Source organism: Haemorhous mexicanus, chromosome 13 (assembly GCF_027477595.1).
Source record: "Haemorhous mexicanus isolate bHaeMex1 chromosome 13, bHaeMex1.pri, whole genome shotgun sequence".
NCBI classification, from domain to species: Eukaryota; Metazoa; Chordata; class Aves; order Passeriformes; family Fringillidae; genus Haemorhous; species Haemorhous mexicanus.
The window spans coordinates 20,344,866-20,366,413 of NC_082353.1; the positions used below are offsets into that span (position 1 = coordinate 20,344,866).

At 44.8% G+C, this 21,548-nt stretch overlaps 1 protein-coding gene across 2 annotated transcripts in view; it reads right to left on the reverse strand.

Annotated features, from left to right (window-relative positions):
- MEGF11 (multiple EGF like domains 11) overlaps positions 1 to 21,548 on the reverse strand; it is a 194,554-nt gene that overhangs the window by 42,670 nt on the left and 130,336 nt on the right. For both annotated transcript variants that reach the window (XM_059858705.1, XM_059858704.1), the window contains exons 9-11: positions 9,357 to 9,477; positions 7,740 to 7,903; positions 7,242 to 7,344 (exon numbers count right to left, since the gene is read on the reverse strand). In XM_059858705.1, the coding sequence (XP_059714688.1) occupies positions 7,242 to 7,344; positions 7,740 to 7,903; positions 9,357 to 9,477 (388 nt within the window). The remainder of the gene's footprint in view (positions 1 to 7,241; positions 7,345 to 7,739; positions 7,904 to 9,356; positions 9,478 to 21,548) is intronic.

Below are 21,548 nucleotides of genomic sequence, written 5' to 3' on the forward strand. Positions count from 1 at the left end.
GGTTCCCTTTGCTCCAGGGTATTCTCCAGGGCCCACCCTTGCAGGGGAAGAGTTGCCCTGAGCAGGCAGGGCAGAGCTGCAGAAAATGGGGCTCAAAGGAGTCAAGCCCTACCCAGCCCTGCTTCATCTTCAGAGCTTTCCTATTTCTCAGATGCTGGGAACAGCTTCAGGCCAGGAGGGAGGAGAAAGCTGGGGAAGATTCAAGCAGACCATCAGCAGGCAAAGAGGAGGAACTGGTAACTGGGAAAAGCTGGGTTGTTTTCCTGCTGGAAATGTTCAAGCTCCTGAACTTAACCATGAGTGAAGAACAGCTGAACAAGAGCTGGGGCATAACCAAAGCCTTTTGTGGTCCATGATGTTGAAATTCCACCCTTTCTCCTCGGTGTGGGAGGGGAAGGAAGATGGTTACAACATTTCTCACTGCAAACTCTTTCATTAATGACATAATGCACCATAGAATCGTGGATGGTTTGGGCTGGAAGGGACATTAAAGATCATCCCATTGCCACCCCTGCCATGGCAGGGACACCTTCCACTGTCCCAGGCTGCTCCAAGCCCAATGTCCAACCTGGCCTTGGGCACTGCCAGGGATCCAGGGGCAGCCACAGCTGCTCTGGGCACCCTGTGCCAGGGCCTCACCCTCCCAGGGAAGGCAGCATAAAGAATATTTCTACTTTTTCTGCTATCCAATCCAACCCTACTCTCTGGCAGTGTGAAGCCACTCCCCCCTGACCTGTCACTACCTGCTCCTGTAAATAGTCTCTCTCCACTATATAAATATATAAATATACAAATATACACACACACCTCATTTTAGCTTGCAGCCTGTTTGCTGAGCACTCTTCCCTCTCCTCTTTTCACACCCAGCATGCCAACAGCCAGGATTTAGTCTGCTGAAATGTGCACAAATAATTTTTCCCCACTTCTCGCCCACATTTATTTATAGGTGACTATTGTACACACAGCCAGGTTTATATATAGAGTGTCTCTACATGAAAATGGAAAAGGGTTGGGTACCTCGAACGTCAAGACTCATGTTGTTAAAGCCCATTAAATTAGCATCAGCCAGGATGCCATCCAAGCTCTATCTTCTCTCAGAAATTTAAAAGCTGTCCTTTATTAAGCAAAATTAAACCCAAAAATAAACACAAAGATAAACAAACTTGTGTATCTTCTGCTTATAAGATTATTACTGCAATGATTTGCATACATGCTGGAGTCCTTACTGCAGCTGCTAATTATAGTCTGAGGGTCTGATCCAACTCCCACTGAAGGAGTGGCAAAAATCCAACTGATTTCACCAAAGGTGAAATATGTACAAAATCTGTCACAGGACAAACACAACTAAACCTCACTCAGATGAAAATCAGGAGCCCCCCAGATACCTGCCAAGGAAGGCACAGACATAATTAATGTCAGGACATCAATGAAATCTTTGATATTACTTCAGCATTCATATTTTTGAAAATTAGCCCTATATCAGCAGGAACCATCCTTAAAGGTTCCTGTCAAAGAGAGAATTTTTAAGCACAGCCTGACATTAAAATCTTATCAACTCACTTGAAATTAAGTCAATGAAAAATTAAAGCTAATTTCTAATAAGCTTATCTTACATTCATAGACTAAAGGGCACTTGTGGAATCCAGAGAGTAAGCACACCTTTCATATGGAAAAGATTTTCACACTGGAAAGGCAGAGGCCAGGAGAGAGGCTAAAATGCACCATTTTAGACTGACTCTAGAAATTTCTAGTTTTCCTGTCCGTTTAAAGCTAATGTAAGGATACAGAATAATCACAGAAATAAATTATTAATTTTAAAATCTGGGATAAGACTGCCAGAAGTGATAAATGCAAAATATGGTGTAGATAATGGGACTAGACATCTAGAAAATGCATGTTTAATAGGAACTTACTATTGCTCCATTCTGGTATTTTAGGCTCTGTCTTACAAACCAATGGTACGAAACAATCTGATGGGAAAAAAAAAGTCAACCCATGACATTGTCAATTCTAAACCACTCTGGATCTTTAGCTAAAAAGCTGCAGGGGCATGAAACAAGTCCTAGATTTTTTTTTTCTGGTTTTAAATAGGCATGGAAAACCAGCTCCCAGTTTTATCATCACATAGGTGAGGTTGATCTACTAATGATGAGAGAATTATTTAGGCTTCAACCCAGTACAGCTGAGGACAGGATCTGGCCCTAAGATTATAAATTGGATCCAGCTGCAATGAAAGAAAGGTCATATTAGTACAAACAAAATACATTTTATGGAAAGGATTGGTTTTTTTTCCTTCAAGGATTTTTTACCTCCTTGCAAAGAACTAGAAAAAGTGAAGTTAAAAATACCTTAGAGCTCCCCGTCAAAGTGGTCAGTGCTCCTTTAAAATTCAAAAAGGCTTTCCCTTGAGTAACAGGCTTATCAGTTTTCCTGAATTAATGTGTCCACAGGAGGCAAGAAACATGTTTCTGTGTTTGAGTGACAGTGCAGATGTCACTGCCAGCCTGCAAATGTTCCCAGCCCTGCAGCCTCGTCCCTTGGAGCTGCCCTGCTCTGTGCCCAGCAGCAGCTCCTGCCCCCAGCCCACAGGTGGGAGTCCTGCAGCTCCAGACTCCCACAGCCTCTGTGCTGGAGCTGGACACGAGCAGAGACCATCAGGGGCTGTGTTCTGGCCCAGTGGGAAGGTTGGGGAGGTTGTAAAGGACAGTGAAATGTGTATTTCGATTTCCTGTGTAACACCAAAGAGGGAGGCTGCTCTTGTGAGCCAGGAATGAAGCCTGAAGGTGTAAAGCACCAAGGTAATAAGATGTCTGTTCCTCAGCAGCATGCATCATTTGCATACCTGTGTTTGCCCTCCTGATTAATTAAGGAAAATCTATATGGGCTTCTTTTATGATTAACTATGGGATGCACACTTTTATGTTTTCCATCTCATATCTACAGCACCAGGGTAATTTTTCCCCACACATCTTTGGGCTGTTAAAATATAGTGAACAAACTTTGGCTTTGGGTACTGAGAGAAGCCTCTGGGTACCCCAGCTCAGTGGGGAGCTGAGATACCATCACCACAGCAGCTCTGCAGAACCAGAGCACCACACAAGAAAAAAGGCAGAACAAGATGCAGATAAGACAGCATTTCAGATTAAAGGAATTCAGATAAACAGGATTTTAACTGACCTTAGCATTTAGAGGAGTGGAATCTATCCCCCTGCAGATCACTTCCCATTTAAACCCAGGGTAACAAAACACCCACTGCCACAATTAACCTGGAGCAGCTGGCTCATCCCAGGGAGGAGCAGAGCTCAGCACCAGGAGCAGCCAGGCCTGTGGCTCTGCTTCTGGGATCAGTCTGGGAAAATGGATGGACTCGGGTCTTGGGGGCAGGATGGGCAAACCCCGGGTCTGTCTTCCCAGGGAGCCTTAGCTGGCTCTGGACAAGCATCTCCAGAAATCACAGGCCAGGCCAGCAGCTCTAATTTAATTATTGAGGGATTAGTGAGGGAAGCAGCTAGAGGCTACACAGTTTCAACCAGCTGGAATCTGTGAGGAAGCCATTTCTGGTACAAAACCTGCTGCCAGCAGCTGCCTGAGGTGGGACCAAGCTGAGGGGGTTTGAAGTTCATCCTGCATCCCACAGGGGATGCAGCTGGAGCTGTCATCTCCAGAGCCTCAGCATTACATCTGGCCCAGCAGCACTGTCATCCTGCTCACCCAGCAAGGCCACCAGGGCAGCTGGTCCTTTTCTGTCCACTTTCAGATTAGAGTAATTTAGAAGAGCCTAACTGAAATGTATGACCTTGTCCCTTGAGCATCCAGGAGAGGAGGTTGCACCTGGGACAGATGAGACTCATCCTGCTTCTCCAGGACCTGTGTGCTTGCAAAGGACTTCCAGGACCATGCAGCATTTCTGTGTTTCCATTCCCTCTGTGGATTCAGTGTGTGCAGGACCCCTAATTAACCAAATGTAATTAGCACTGAGCATTTTCATTTCAACCTGAGTGTACATAAAGTAACAGCTCTTCCACAAATGTCTGGTGTGTTGGGAGCTCTAAGGGACCTGTGGACACACACAGAACTGCAAGCACAGAAAGGTCTGTACTAAAATTCACAGCAGAGGTGGAGAAAGAGAGCATTATTAATCATTACAAAACAGCCTGAGCAATCAAGATTCAGTCCTCTGAGAGCAAGCCTTTTCCTTTTAAAGCCTGTTTAGATTTCCAGGGTACTATTTGTATACATGAAGTTACAAATGTCCAACCTGGAGAACTCCAGCCAGTGCAAGGCTGAGCCCTCGGTGTCACCACATCCCACATTTCCTTCCTGTGGAGGGAAATTCAGCTCTGCATGGCATCAGCAGGTCACAGCTCTGATTTTGGCCAACATTTCAACAAGGTTCACTTTGTTTTTACCACATGAGAGCATTTTGCCAATGTAGTTTCGGGCTTCTGTTCTTGCTGAGCTATCTCCAAAGCCATTGGTGGCACCACGTGCCACTTGGCTGGGGGACTGGCAGGGACACCAGGTACAAGTGTCCCCAGCCCCTGCCTCTGGTTACACAGGTGCAATTCCCACAGAGCTGACAGGGAGGGCATGTGCAGCTTGCTGCCTCTGTGCTTATTTATGCACCCAGCTGGTTTGCACAGCTTTGTGATCCCCTGCTTGAGACGTGGGGATCTCTTCATCACCTTCCCATCTGCCAGGGACACTCAGCTCCTGAAAATTACCTTTCCCCAGCTGGTATCCACAGAAGGTCATTGTCCTGAATAATAGTCTTGGGTGGCAGTCATGACATAATAAAAGGATGGTAGAGTGCTATTTCCTTACATTGCATGCTGCTCTGGACATGACTTTTTCCTTCTTTTGCCAGTCCTCCTCCATGCTCTTACCATCTATCAGTCCCTGAAGGTTTATATCAGTAACATCTTGAAACCACTTTAAAGAAAATGGGTTCAATCTTCCCCTTGATCTTTACATAAAACACAGACATCAAGAGGGAGTCCCACATCTGGGATGAACATACAGAATATGCTGTTTCAGATGAAGTTTTGTGGCTATTAGGATCAGAAAGCCACGAGAATTCTCTGTTTGGTGTGAGTGGGCAGGAGAACCTTCAGAAGTTCCATGATCCTGAACTTTTCTGATATTTTTCAGGCCATGCCTAATTAGTACCAAAATCAGAAAGCAAAAATTTCAGCCTGAATTATTTATCACCTCATATTAATAAAATGCACTGCAATACCCATCATGGCCCAGTTCACAACAACTGCAGATAAGATTAATCTTTCACTGATGTCATACTCCTTAATATGAAAATATAATTATCTAGCTGAAGAGTTTCTTAAATGACATACTTTCAAACTGGTAGGAGCAGAATTTATCCTTGTGTCTGGTACCAAGCCAAGTGGAAAAAACATTGGAACAGAATTGACAAAACACGTGTTGGTTCTGTCTGTCAGCATTTCTACCTTACAGGGCCCTGTCACCATTTCAACTCCAACCTGGTCTCAAATATGGATATAATATTTTCCTCCCTGAAATGTGATCCTGAAGAATTCCAGAACTGCAGGAGCACACTGAGGGATAAAGTGCTCAGGCTGCAGCAAACCCCCTGCAAGTTAATATACACTCACCTTGCTCAATGTGGAAATTAAAAGAAGGACATCAGAAATTATTCTTACCTTTAATTAATTAGTATCTGCATTTGATGTCCAATTACAGACGTGCAAATGCCTTTGAGGAAAAGCCACACCTTCAGTCTGCATTGTCTGCAAAGGTCAGTCCCTGCAGCTTCCTCTGGAATGCTACATCCAGAAGATGTGTAATAAACTTTTAGAGTAGGTGTATAGAAATAATTCTCTTCAAATTACTCTACTTTTAAAAGTCATTTTTTTCCCTTGAAGAAGCTCACAGTGACTACAGGAAAATCTACCAGCTGTTTCTCTGCTGATCATCAATAATGAACAGTAGAGTTTTAAAGCCTGATAGATGGATATATTGATGGCAAGGAGGTTCAGAGAAAGATAAATGCTGCCTAGCCACTGAGGAAGGCAAGAGAATGAAGGAGGGGATGCAAGTGAGCTTATAAAATGAATTTTCTTGGGGGAAAATCGTCCATTTCTGGGTTACATGCCCAGTATCTTAGAAAAGTAGCCTTGCTGTACACAATTTGTAGAACTTAGTATTTTTACATTTTATTTAATTCTTTAAAGATTATTTCCATTGTATGTTTTAGGCATAATTTCATTGCTTTTGCTTCATGCTCCTGGGAGCTGGGCTGCTGTGGGATGTCCTCTCCATCAGAAACAGAAGGTGTGTGTTGGTTTAAGGCATAAATCAATGGGAAAGGTGACAGTATCCCAAATGTTGGCTGCCTGATCAGCCTGCCTTGCTCCATGCATCCTTCCAACTTGTACTTGTTTGAAAAACAATTAAATTTTCCAAATGACTTGCTGTTAATATAAATGCATTTTGACTGTCAGTGCCACTGGTGGTTCTGCAGTATATGGAACATAACTTTATTTCCACCCAGGGCCTCAACAGAGAGCAGAGAGAGATTAACCAGCATTTTAGGCAGCAAAGTGTGAAATGGCTGGGTCAATAACTTGCCCCCTACTGCTGTCAAAAGCTGGAAAGAGAACATCAGTGTGGAGTCAAGTGCAGGTCTAATTGTACTGAGTACTCCAGCCTGGTCTCTCCAACTTCACTGAATATTCCTCTCTGTTCTGTATAATGACAGCAGCTCTGTCAAACCAGCATTAATCTGCTCTCTGCAACTTCCCTGTGACAGGAACCATTGGAAAATGGGAAGAATCAGAGTTTTGTATGCTGGAGCAGCTGTAATGACTCATCAGAAATGTCCTGTCTGCATCCCAGGTATGATGGTCCTGGGATTCACTGTCCCACAACTGTGGAAAGGACAGTTCAAGGAGAAAAACTCTGCAGGATTATAGATGATCTGCATCCCTCCTGAGGATGCTTTTACAGAAGGCTAACATCTGGCTGCAGGTTTGGAGCCATCTTCAACTCATCTGAATACAAATTCAATGAATGCCAATTATTGTCACCATCACCAGTGATTTAAATATGGGCAAGTTCAGCTGATCCTGTCTCAATCTATTATTTAGAAGTTTGCAGTCACAGGTCCAGGGCTATAACTGATGCAATAGCAAAGCAAAGCAAACCAACATAACCCCCCAAAGCCCCAAAGGCCCAAGGTTCACAAAGGGAGTTGCTGGCTGTACCTGTCCAGCCTGCAAGGCAGCAGCAGTAGCCGGTGACAGGGTCACACCCGTCCGCGTGGCTGCAGTCACAGCGCTCGCTGCAGTTCAGGCCATATGTTCCATCCTTCAAGAACAGAAATAAAAAAGCCTCTCAGTGATCAGCTTTTTGTTCTGAAATGTGCAAAATCATCTATCACGTCCCTCTTAATGCTGAGTTGCATTTTTTAAATTAACATACAGAGAAGACACAAACTCAGTGCCTAATGTTTCTATACAGACCCAAATGAGGAATCACTTTAAAAAATGACATTCAAGAAACTGCAGATAACACAGCAACAGCTCTGATAAAACACAATGCCAAGTATATAACATCCAGGTGACTGCTAGAACCCCAATCTGTTATGTACACTTGATTTCCTCAGACATCACAGAGATCCCCCATGCTCTCTGTTTGGCAGAGCTATGGGGACTGTGAGCTAAGGTGGTGGAAGACCACCCCAAATTGTGATTTGCACTCACAGGACAAGGCTGGTCACAGAACTCCCCCTGCCATCCTGGGGAGCAGAGGCAGAAGCCATCAGCTGGCCTGCAGGATGCTCCATTGCTGCAGGAACACGTCTGGTTACAGTTCAGACCCCAGCTTCCACTTGAGCAGGGAATAGAGCAATCCACTCCTTGCCACCCTAAGGAAACAGGGGAGAAACAGCATCTGGGATGTTTTCAAGAAAACAGAGGGACAGGCAGCTGGCAAACTGCAGCTCTTTGCTTCTAGAACCAGTTTCTTGGTGTAAACTAAGACTAACTTGGGGTCAAAGACTGACCCTTTCATTGTGAGCTCCCAGCTCCACCTCCCAGCACCTCTACACACAGATGGAGGTATCAAAGCCTTGGCTGTAAGCATATTTAGGTGTCTGATGCCTTTCTGGGAACTTCTGGGACAGTCCCTGTCTGTCAGGCTTGAGACCTTCTGACCTACAGGACTGCAAGAACTTTTCATGTGATGCTGCCTGTTTCTTCCCTCTTTTTTTTTCTTTTTTTCTTTTTTTTGAGAATGCTATTTAATATAAAGCAGCTATTACACCTAAAATAAGACCAATGCCATCATTTCTAGCCATTAAGGCTCAAATCTTAACTACCAGGAGCACAATGACTTTCATTACACTGCAGCTCTGTGTCATGAGTTGAGCAGTAACTCATGGTTTATACACCCTCATTAAATGGGGTTCTACAGTGATCCATTAATTCATGTTTGAAATGCCAGATTTTATTGTTATTTGCCTCACTTCTGTTTTAGGGCTTATGTATGTCATACAGGCATAGCTCATTTTGGGATTTTGGGGGAACAGAAGAGCTGCTGTGCCATGAAGCAGTGGAGGAATTCTCAGGTGGTCACTGGATCCATGGGATGTGCTCACCACCACTTCTAGGAGGGAATTCTGGACATGTGAGGGAAGAAAAGATGTCAGTCACCTTGGAGCAGGCAAGACTTCTAATTTCCCCAAATAAATGAGAGCCACATCCTCAACCCTGTGCTATCTCAGGAGACAGAGGACACCTGCACAAAGCTGGGGTGTCACCATGTGAAGGTACAGGAGGGTGGCAGCTGAGAATGGCAGCATTGGCAGAGAGCCAGGGACCACTCCACAGTGCCCAAGGGCAGGGCTGGCAGCTGGGATGAGCCAGGAGCCCAGGGCAGCAGGAATGAGACCAGCCCAAGGTGGATACAGGCAGGGAGGAGTCAGGTCAGGGCTGGTGGGGATGACCAAGGCCAGGCACAGCCCAGTGCCAGGGGCTACAGGACACAGAGGCAGGAAATTCCCTCCCAGTGGCTTTGGAGTCTGGGAGAGACAGGGCAGCAAAGGCCTAAAAACCCAGCAGCCAGAGGATTGCTCTGCATTTCCCCTGGAGAGGAGCAGTGCTTCTGCCCCCACACCCACTTCTGGGACGTGTTTCTGCAGCAGAGCAAGGAAGTCTGGCCCCTCTTCAGGGCAGAGACTGACTTGCAGTCCAGCCCCTGTTGAGCTGGGATACCTGGGAGGATAAGAAAATAGTGAAGTTCCTGACTGCACAGCTGTGCCACTTTCAAAGGGGACAGGCACGGGTGGCAGGGAGCTGTTAAATGTGATTTTTGTTTACCTTCTTTGCAGTAGCACAGCCCGTCCACAGGGGAACAAGTGCCGTCGTTCTTGCAGTTACAGACCGACGAGCAATTGGTTCCGTAGGTCCCTGCCATGCAGGGAATGGTGCAGTCATCTCCCTGCAACCCAGAAAAGTCAGTCAGCTGAAGAAATTTGGCATGCAGGAAACTCCCAGCTCGGCCCAGGGAAGCTTTCTCTCTCTGAACAGCGAGCAGAGCGTTGTGAGTTGATTGCTGAGTCTTCAGCACTCGAGCAGTCACCGCTGCTTCCCATGATTATGATGCAATTAGTGCTTTGATTGACTTGGAGGAAAGGGACAAGTTTCTGGCATTCATTCAGCAGGAGGTGGGGAAGTTACAAAAACAAACCTCCTAGAGCAGATGTTAGATCATTAAGCAAAACATCACTTACGAAGCACTAATCACAAAATATACAGTCTGAAACCGTGCAGAGATTGCTCTGCGGTTCTTGGAAAATATATTCTAAGAATAGGGCTGTTAAAAACCAAAAGGATCTCGTACATGCTCCTCTTCCACAGGTTGGCAGAGAGGAAAACGACATGGCAGGTGCATCAGACCTTTTTGATGTGTAGCTGGTACCTGCATTTGTTTTCAATTAATTTGCATGAGATTGTGACTTTAGGAAGAAGGCAGACCAGGAGTGATGTGTATGTCAGAGACAGGAGGCACACAGCAGAACAGAAACGTGGGCTCTGTCCTATTTCTGCTCCAGGTGTGGGCAAAGGGAGGGAAAGGAGCATAAATACTTATATTTTATAGAAATACAGAATGCTCTAACACTACATTCTGGTGTGCTGTATGCACTGATCAGCTTGTGTGGTTGAAAGGATAGACACAGTTCTTACTAATACTGTTCATCTGATACAACAAGGGAATTAAAATGTGAGCACAATAAGGTTTAAAGCAATTGTGGTTTAACCTCACTAATTGAGGTTTAAGCCTTAGTAAACTTACTGAGTCCCTGAGCTGGGTCTACACATTAACATATACAAGGTATTTTGGCTTCCTTTTCCTCTGTGTGTAATCCTGACTTTCACATTGCAAATTAGCTCCTAAATTTACTACTACAGTGAGTCAAACTTAAATAATTTAGTTCTTTGCCAGGGAAAGTGAACCTACTACAAGATAAAAAGTAACTCTGTTGCATGGTGTGTCCTGTGCCATAGCTCAGGGGAAAAGATATTGGTCAAAATGTATTTTTGCAGGTGAGAGGCTTCACTGTTTGATAGGAGGATCCATTTATCAGGAGTGAAATGTGCACCATGTCAGCTTCCCTATGCTGTGACAAGTACCTCCAGGAGCCTGTATATCACACAGCAGACACCCAGACAGCACAAGGAAATATGAACAGATTTCTGAGCACCATAAACCCCCATCTGCTTTGCTGGAGCAGTTCTGCCTCACACCAGCATGACTCATCCTATTTTAGACCCTTCAGAAAAACTTTGTTTCAGGGGGAAGGAAAGGAAACAGTTAAAACACACCGCTCACAAGTAAATCCTGCAAGTCTCTGATTTTTGAGTGAAGGCACTGCTTGTAAAAGATGCTATCTTTGACCTTGGTGGAGTAAAACAAGTGCCCCTGCAAAGGCCTGGCAGGAAAAGATGCTGCCTTGACAGCCAGCAAATCCAAGCAGGCTGCCCCTCATTACCCTGCCAGCATGCCTATGGAATGAGCTCCAGGAACCAGGGCTGGCAGAGGGGCATTCAGCCTCCACGCCTAATCAATCCTCTGCCTTTCTCCTGTGTGTGACAATTAGACAGCCAATTAGTGCCACTTAGGAACCCTTATCCTGTGTGAATGAAACTCCCAACTCATTTCATGTACTACACAGAACTGCTGGTACTGCTAATAATTTCTATGACAACTGACCTTATCTGGATTTGAACTAGTGATCCAGAAGGAAAAAAAATTCCTTTGAAATGGAAAGGGGAGCAGAGTGATGTGGAGTTAAAATACCCCTTGGGGAGTCACATTAACCAACCACAGAACCACAGAATCATCAGGGATAGGAGAGACTGAAGATCATCCAGTCCAACCATCAATCACCCCAAAACCACATCCCCACATCCTGACACCTCTAAAACACCATCTGGGCCAGGGCTGGAGGCAGCAGGAGGATTTCCAGTGTCTCAGCTGAAGTTCTGTGACCATGGAGCAGCTGGTGTTGGGGGCAGTGCTCCCTGGCCAGGCACAGCTGGGCTGGATTCACTGGTTTTCTGTAATCACTTTGGATTATCCCAAAGAAAAGGGGCACAACCCCCTGAAAAAGGGTTGCAATGAGGTGGGTGTCAGTCTCTTCTCTCAGGTAACAAGTGACAGGACAATAAGGCCTCAAGTTGCACCAAGGGAGGTTTAGATTGGATATTAGAGAAAATTCCTTCACAGGAAGGGCTGTCCAGCATTGGAACAGGCTGCCCAGGGAAGTGGTGCAATCACCATTCCTGAAATCTTAAAAAAACACATGGATGTGTCACTTGATTTAGTGGTGAACACAGTGGTGGTGCTGGTTGATGGTTGGACTTGGTGGTCTTAGAGGCCTTTTCCACCCTTAAAGGTTCTGTGATTCTCACAAGCTGAACATCAGGCTGTTTACTCCAAGCCTTTGAGTGCTGGCATTTATTTAATGTACTTGGCTTTATGGACTGACAGAGCTGGGCATTCTGGCTGCCCACCATCCACTCACGTACTTTGCAAACAAACCTTAACTGAAAAAAAAAATACTTGCTTTAATGAGATTTCTATCCCCAGGTTTGACAAGTGAGACCTTCAGAGCTCTCTGAGTGACAACTGCCAAATACACTTAACTTCTTAATTACATAAGAGGAAAATGCACTTGAACTATAGCAGTGGTTCTAAGATTTTATTAATTATAAATGCACACCTTGTTATTAACATTTTGAACTTGATTTGGGAGAATGACCTCTGAAATGAAATGCATTCAGGTACTGTTAAAGATATGTAAATTCCACCTGCCTCTCACCACCTGCCCGAGTGGATAATGCTGCAGTGTATGCATCCAGCTGTTAATGAGTTAGATATTCTAATAACCTGATTTCAAATTGTGTGCATTGAATCTTCACTCTTGCAGTATGGTACTTTATATTTCTAACCTATTTAGTAAAATTAATCAACAGCTGTGCTCCTTATCTTGATTATTCTTTTTTTTTCTAGTAAGATTGGGAGGTTAATGAGGATAGAGCAATGCCTGGATGTGGTATCCATGCTAGGAAGGAGCAGCTAATTCAATCAAACATATACCCCTGGAAATGTTAAAGCTATATTAGGAAATTGAGCTATAAATAACTTGGTATTTTCCATCTCTATGTTCCAAATCAGAATGACCCATATGGACATCACAAACTTTCACAGGTGTTTCAGTTTCAATATTTTCACTTACAAGGGCCAGCTTATCAAAATATACCCCCAAATCTCTCCACTGGATTATTTCTAATTTTAGGGGTCAAATCTGACTTTAACATAAACAATGGAAAAATTCTTTAGGGAATGTGGGGTCAGGGCCAGCTGTGGGAAATGCCCTGCTCTGTGTGGAGCAGCACGTTCCTGCTCTCTGCTCTGCATCACCCCAGCCTGGGAGAGGCCACCTCAGTGCCACCAAGGACAGGGTGTCCCACACCTCACTCTGCTCAGAAATTACCACTGAGCCTCTTCTTGTTTGAAATCCAGACCCGAGGGGAGCACCCCAAAATGGCAAAGATAGAGGAGGGAAGCTACAATTCCTAAAAGTCCCCTTGAAATCAGAATGGATGGTGGCAGTGACCTAAGCAGCCCCACCTATGACTCTCCATGCCTGTAAACACTTCAGAAACACCCATTTTTGCTGGAACTGACAGCCCTTCCCAGCACCCTGAGAGCTTTGGGCATCCAGTTCCCATTATGGTTAATTCTCCCCCATGGATTGAGGGTAAGGTCCAAGGAACCAAACTCCATTAATAACTCAGGCTGCCAGCTCACATCCATCAGCATCAAATATTAATAGACTCTGAGGGCTGCAGCATCCATCTTTCTAGATGGCAGTCAATAATCTGTCTTGTTTCAGTTCAGGGAGAGGGGAAGATTTTCCTCCACCAAAATTATTATTGTTCAATATTAGCAGAGCTTAAAGACACAATGCTGCCTTAGGTGTTGGCTGTGTTAACAAGCTCTGGCTGCTTCAGAAACTGTTTTCCCTGGATTAATGTTACCCTAACAGGTTACAGTTCTTGTTTCTTTTAAAGATGCATTCCTGCTACAAGCAGTGATCAACTCCCTTAAAAATCCTTTTCTGGTGATCAATACACAAATTTGTATTTATCCTGTGCATTTTGGATTAGGACTTCAAGTCTGTGAAATGCATTTTGAAAGGGGAAAAAGAAAAGGTATCCCAGACCATAAAGAGAGTTAATAACCCATAAAGAGAGTTAATATCCCAGCAACAGTCAACAACATCCAGCAAAGTTTGCACCCACACCTGGTCTGTCACAAAGTTTGCTATTTAAGGATGTGAAATTAAGATTTCAGAAGTAGCTGCAATCTACAGGAATACAATTCCCTTGGAGGGCTGAAGTCTGGTTCCACTGAACTCAGTGGCAAAACAGAAAATCAATTTTCAAGGCTTCCGCAATGCAGAAGAGGAACAGGATGTTATTGAACCTGGCCTCAAGTTTGCATGACAAAGGCCTGGGTGACAGCTTTGCTCTGGAGGCTTAATCTGCCGAGGTGCTGAAATTCCTCAACTCCCACAGGTTACTGGGGGCGACTGACAGCGCTGAAAGGAAAAATATTGCAACCTTTGGTAATCTGCAGTGGGACTCCAGCTAATCAGAGATTTCTAACACCCCATCTCGCCCCCTCCTCGCCAGGCTGGGCAGGTGAATCAGAGGTGCAGCCCCTGGCAGCAGCCCAGGGATGCTCCACGCTCGGTGCCCAGAGCACTGAGTGGAAAGGAGGGCACGGTGCAGAGGTCCCTGTGTGTGCTGATCCGCAGATCAGGGAGGCCAAGTGCTGCTGCTGTTTGTACCTGAGGCCTGTGTGTCCAGATAAGCTGATCAGTATGGATTTAGCACCTACAAATGTACATTTCTGTGTACACACAGCACGTGGGACACCGGTGTGCTGGGACATGGTGTCTGTGCACTGATGCAGATCACAGACACACTCCTCTATATTTACTTATTTAATTGTGACATTTACAATTAACCCAAAGTGGTTCTCCACAAACATTCCCTCAAGGTAAACATATGGTATCCAGCAACACAAACTGTCAGAACAAACTAATTTCCTTAATGGTGTTCAGTGGAAATTGCTGTGCTCTTCATCAGCGCATCAGCAGCAGGGGGAAACTTTGTACTTGCACCGGGCTTGTCCTCCACCCTGGACTCGAACAATTTATTCATGACCTTACTACACAGCATCTTTAGTTTTCCAGACATAATGATGTCCTCTGGCAGAATTCCTCTCCCCTCTGGGTGTCACTAATTACTCCCTGCAGAGGCTATTATTGGTGCTAATGAAAAAATGCAGCAAAACCTTGGGGAAGGCTCCTGTGCCAAGTGTTCCGTGTGCAGGTGATTGCTGTGACTGAGCACTGACAAAAGTTCCTTTGCCCACCTCGTAACACGATGTGATGGAGCTGTGCTGGGGTTTGATACACATCTAAAAGGACAAAATGAAACCACCAGTGATCTTATTCAATCTCCTTTTCCCTGTGCCCTTTTCACGGGAAAGACAGGGGAAGGCAGAAAGGATGGGAAAGAGTTTTCCTACCCTTAAAAAAGTGACTTTACAGCTCATGACTCATCCAAAGACAGAACCATTGGCAGCCTGAATGCCAGAGTCTTTCATGAAATCATCAACCCCCCCAAGAGCCATCTGCAAAGCTTTCCCCAGTCTGCACCCCCGTGACACTGCAGTTCTCTCAGCTAAACACGGAGATGCCAAGCACGGATCCCTTTGGGAATGAGCAGAACTTCCCCTTGGCTTCCTATAACCTTACAGGGATTTACAAACCTTTACAAATGGATGTCAGCATTTTATTTCACCTCTGAATTTGTGCTAATATGCTAATTCATACAGTAAATTTCACAGTAAATGCCAAGTCCAGAATTACTCAGCCTGATACTAATTCTTAAATTTGATGATGGATCAGAAGTATTCAGCAGAACATGCATACAAACAAAATGGAAACTTCATTTGTTATAAAGAGAGAGTAAGCAAAATATTATAAATAATGCCAATTTTAAGGACCTACAGTACTTTATTAGATACAATTTAATTTTACTTTACTGATCATAGTCTTTGCTAGCAAAGCTCTGAGCTCTGAGTGAGAGGGGAGTAAAAGTTACCACAAAGTAACTGTAGTTGTTATTTTCCAAACTGTACAAAATCTGGTTAAATTCCATGGATTCCTTTTTTATGAACCCAAATATATTTGCTGTGGCCTGTTACAGGCATAACTCACATTACTCCCCCATTAAGGCCACAGAAGATCCACGACCATTTGTTCTCATTTCTGGCCTCTCAGTCCCCAGAACCTCTCACTCCTGCCTGGTTTGTTCTGTTTCCCACTGCACAGCCTCAGAATTGATCTGACATGCACTAACAGTATATTTGGGTTACTTTTATTTAAAAAAAAAAAAAACCCAAACAAAACCCAACGAGTACTCACTCTTTGGTCCCTGGGCTAGAATGGGTTTCAGAGCAACAATTATCCATCCATCCCCCCAGAAGGGACCTTTCCCAACCCACTGCCCAGGCACCTTGGGAATCATTTGTCACAGCTTAGGAGAGCCTTTAGATAGGATTTGGCTGCCTGGGGAATAATTTGAACACCTCAAGATGGGAGAACTTGTGCAGCCCTCCAGTCTGGGCACTGTGCATGTGAAAACTGGAATTAACTGGACAGGGCTCATGGTTTCCAGCCCAGCAAATCCCAGCTGTGAGGGATTTTTGTGGAGGATGCAAGGATCTGTGCATCTCAGGAGTCAGGCACTGCCTGTTGGCTCAGGGTCCTCTCACACTGGGACTCCACTGGAAATTCATCTTTTCCAGGGGAGGGTGCACAGAATCTCACCACTCTCCTGCCCTCCAGCAGCTTGGCTCCAATGTGCTCCATCCAGCCAAAAGGAACAATGCCCTGGCACAGTAAAACTGATGAATAAAAGCAGCAAATCCTGGCTTTGGGAGGGCTTTTTCCCCTCCATGAAATCCAGTGAAAACAAACACAAATAAAACCTTCATTAAAAAAATTGGATTTTGCATACTAAAAGCCAGCAAACCTGGGCTGGATTTCTGTCAGCAAGCATTATAATCCCCTCACCACCAGGGAACAGTTTTCTAGTTTGCACTAAAACTATGCCCAATACCAGTCAGTTATCTGCAATTAAAAAATCCATTCCTACAGTACCAGTTACCTAAACATGGTTATTAAAAAATGGAAAGAGAATTCAATAAAGAAAGCAGGCAAGAAATCTCACCCTCCCTCCCTGTTCCTGTAAATCAGGGCAGCACTTGCTGGCAACAAAAAAAATCTAGACTGACTTTACAACACTTGAATATCTGCCTGGTTTAGTATTTAGGCTTAACTGCAGAGCCCTTTAGTGTCAGCAAGGCAATGAATACAGCATCATATAATTAAATGTATTCAGAAGGAAAGTAGTGAGGAGAGTACAAAAGATGATCATCAACCTCTGAACAAGAATATTTTTTTATGCAGTCAGCACTTTTCACCTAATAGAATATCACAAAACACGTTTATCCAGGAGAGACCTCTCCAAACTCAGGGAATTGGATTTAGACTGGGTAAACCAGGTAGATTATCAAGGCAGGTAAATCATGTCTGTACCAGAGGGATTTCTCATGTCTAATGTGGGGCCAGCTGGGAAACCAGGTCCTCTCTAGTTAAAGCAATTTAAACCTGGAATAAGGCCACTGCAGATTTATACAGGTGAGGCAGGGAGTAAACTCTCAGCATATTTTAAACTTAACTCTGGGGAAGCTGTAAAGAGTCAAACATCTGTGGGGATCATTGCTCTCACTACAAGCAGCTTTGATCAGCTGCTGGTTTAAAATGCTCCAAAATACATGGCCAGATCACAATTAAATATCCTCAAAAGCAAAATGGCCCAGTCATCCTGTGCATTATTTCAAGTTAGTGGGAGTTATTTGCATCCGTGAGAAGTGCATCTCTGGCACATCTCCATGATGTGCCCAACAAGTTACTCGTGTTCAGACTGGGGGTGGAAAGTGGCTAAATATCAAAATACCAAACCCCAGTCCTCGAATACACTGGTAAAGATTAAAAACCCCCTGGTTTCTGGCCTTTTTTAAAATGAAAGCATCAAAATCGGGGTTACCACTGTGGCAAAGGAAAGATTTTGACACATTGTGTGCAGCTCCATCATTTCCTTCCCCAGATTTGGGCAGAGCAGATCAGGGGCTAACAGGAGCCTTTTGGAAATACAGATTAGCATGTCAGTGCCAGGCAGTGACCTTCAAAGTGGGAGTCCAGAGCTGCCTGTCGATTCTGCCCCAGCTATTTAATGGAAATACCTTTGCCTGGAAATTTGGGATGGTTTCTGGTCTATCCACACAGCCTGAGTGTCACAGTCCAAGATCCACCTTGTAAAACAGCTGTGGCCACCTGACTTTTTTGCAATAACAAATGTGGGTTCTGGCTGTCAAGTCTGAACAGTCCTGCAAAAAGGATATCAGCTAAAACAGGAAATAAAGGGCATCATTTATACCTTCAGCCTCTATGATGTTTTCTAGCAAGAAGATCCACAGTTTAATTATAAATACAAGGAGAAGAAACATCTTTATCTGCTTGCTTCAAACCCACTGCCTGATTTTTAATTGGGAAACTTCTTATACTGTCATAAGCAGCAAGAATGCATTCCTTCTTCCCCTTCCCCCGTGGAGTGAGAGACCTCTCACATCCCTACCCTCAGTGACCCCTTCTCTAAGCAAAATCATCCCACCGTTATTCCCATTTTATGGGAGCCATTTCACAACTTAATTACGCATTCTGTGAAAAGCACTCTCTTTGTTTTTAACCTGCTGTGCAATCATTTAATTGGTTGGCCCTTGTTCCTGGGTTATTAGAAATAGTAAATAACCATTCCTTGTTCCTGTTCTGTGCACCATCCCCAGCTCCACAGATCTCTATCGTGTCCCTCCTCAGCCATCTGTTTTCGGAGCCGAGTTCCGCTCATCGAGTGACTCTCTATAGAAACCGTTCCATGGAAAGGATGATCTTTGTCACCATTTCCATTCTATCCTTTGTGAGCAGGAATCAGCCGAGCTGGGTGCAGTAATTTGAGACTTGGATATATTATGGATTTACACAATACCAAAAAAATGCCTTTTCCATCCTGTTTTATTCTCATCCTGATCACTCTAACTATTCTGTCAGGCGCTCTGGATTCGTTTGAGTTTTTCAGACTCATTGAGGGGTTGAGTTTTTCAGAAAACTACCCACAGTGATTGCCTGATCTCTTTCCCTGAATAGCAGGAATTAAATTAGAACTCATTTTTTGTATATTTACTTAACATTATTTTCCAATCATCTATTACTCTACATTGTTAAATACTGAATTTCAACATACCCAGTCATTCAGGAACAGGAATCCTTCCCCAAATTTGCTACTGCCTTGACAATCCAAATATTTTTGCATTATTTGCAAACTTTCTTTTAGACTTCTCCCACAGCTGTATTGTGCAATTAAGGACAGTGTCCAAGCACAGCTTCAAACCAGTCCATGAGTGCACACCTGACCTCGTGTCACACCCCAAAGGACTGAGTCCAGGAGGAGCTAAAAGTGCTGGAAACAGCAGGAATTCTCCACTGGCCCCTTGCTATGAGCACTGGGGCCATGGAAGTAGCAATCTGGATGGAAAACACAAAGGAACAGGGCTGCTGCTGCAAACAGCTGTGATGGACCTTGGTGCTGAGCTGCAGGATCCACAGCTGAGAGGATCAACACCAAAAAACAGCATGTAAAAAGGAAAAGATGTCAAGTCTAAGCTAATGGGTTTTGTGATGTCATTCTGAAAAGCTGGTAAATAACCAGGTGACCACACACAGGCAGATAAGAGAGATCCCCTTCAAACTCTCACAGATTGCTAAATCAAAACCCTATGGCAAAAGTTTGAGATCTGGTAAAATTGCAGTTGCTCTTTGGCATAAGAAAACAAAATCAGGATTTGTCATTTCTACATGTCTGATTGTGAAAGACATAGTCTTTGACACTACAGTCGCACAGAAAATAAAATGCAAAACTAACCTATAACTTAAATCCTGTCCTTAGGAGGTTTTAATGAAGGCAGTTTGCAATTTGAGCCACCAGGAGAGTCAGCTACCAGCACTTTCATGCACAGAACCATAGATAGTGTGGATAAAGATATATACATTTGGAAGCCTAACAGATGAAAGGAGGCACTGCTATTGGCAAGCAGTTCATCCCTCTGCAAAATTCAGATCAAATATCTCAGTCTGAGCAGAATATTGAGCTCCACTGGCTCTGAATGAGGCTACAGGAAGAGAAATGCAATTTGACACAGCCACATTGCCAATTAAGGATAAAACACATGAAATATGTCAACTAGCAACAAAGGCAGAGGCTTTCAGGCTTTCTGTACCAAGTTGGTTCCTTTGGACCCACTTAGGAAAACTCTGGAGTTATTCGGGTAAATAAAACTACAGCAGAGCCCAGTAAAAGTAAATACAAGAAGAAAGAGAAGACCTGGGACTGGCTCAGAGTTCTTATCAAATTATAAACTCTGTGTGTGAGTGAATACCTTCTCATTAGTGGAGGCAGACACTGAGGCAAACCCCCTTCTTGTGTACCTGGGACAATCCCACTGAAGGCAGCAGTTGTGTTCAGGTAAACTTGGGCTGGCAAAGCAGAATTTGAGCTGTCACAGACAATTTCTGGAGCTTGTGCATTGACAAGAGAGTGAGCAGAGAAAAATGAAATTGAATAGCTCATAAAAGGCTCTGAGAAGTTCCACTGAATTCAAAGAAAGGGCTGCAGTTTGCACAGCTGAGCGGGAGCCACTGTGTCCTGTGCATTCAGTGACCTTGTTAAACACTGCGGTACAACAGCTCACCTGCTCTAAAGCATCCCCCAAATGCCCTGAGGCGGGAGCAGAGCCTTTGTTCCTGCCCCTGCAGCCCAGTGCTGACAGGGCACTGCAGGCTCTGGGAGGGCACAGGGCACTGCAGGCTCTGGGAGGGCACAGGGCACTGCAGGCTCTGGCAGAGCACAGGGCACTGCAGGCTCTGGGAGGGCAAAGGGCACTGCAGGCTCTGGGAGAGCACAGGGCACTGCAGGCTCTGGGAGGGCACAGGGGCATTGCAGGCTCTGGGAGGGCACAGGGCACTGCAGGCTCTGGGAGGGCACAGGGCACTGCAGGCTCCAGAGTGCTGTGGCTCCCACAGAAATCCCTAATTGGTCCAGAGGAGCTCAGGGGAGAACAGCAGCAGTCCTGACTGACAGCACTGATATGAAAACCTCTATAAAACTGATATAAAACACTGATATCAAAATCAATAGGGGAACGGCTTGGTCTGAAAGCCTGGAATACACAGGTGGCCTCCCCATAATGATCTTCCCTGTTGGCACAGGAATGGAGATTATCTCCTCCTGTAATTCAGCAGAGCCAGGAGAACACATTTGTCTGTAGTTACTGAAATCCTGGCTTAGCCCACATCCAGCTCCCTTGCACTGAGGTGGTGTCCATTGCTCCTTGAACAACGTGTGGCAGTGTCACCTCACAGCTGGACTGAGTTTCCTACTTCACCTGCCATTTGGGAAAGGTGCAGGACAAGCTGGGTGGCTCGTGAGGGGTGCTGCTCCAAAAGCTCTCAGTACCTGTGCTCTTTGTCCCCAGAAAAAGCCCTACAGGGACCTTGAGATGGATCACACAGCCACGTCACCAGGCTTGACCTGAAGCAATGGTTTGTGAAGGGAAAATGGTAAAAAGGCTCAATGTGCCAGCAAATTTGCTGGTGGCTGCTGATGGAAATGGGGATTGTGATGTACACACGGATCCACAGGGAGCTGGACTGAGACCAAGTCATTCCATGCAGGGCACTGCACAGCCAAGGGAAGATCATTCTCAGTCTGTACTGATCACACCGAGTAGTTTTGGGATGAAACATTTTGTAG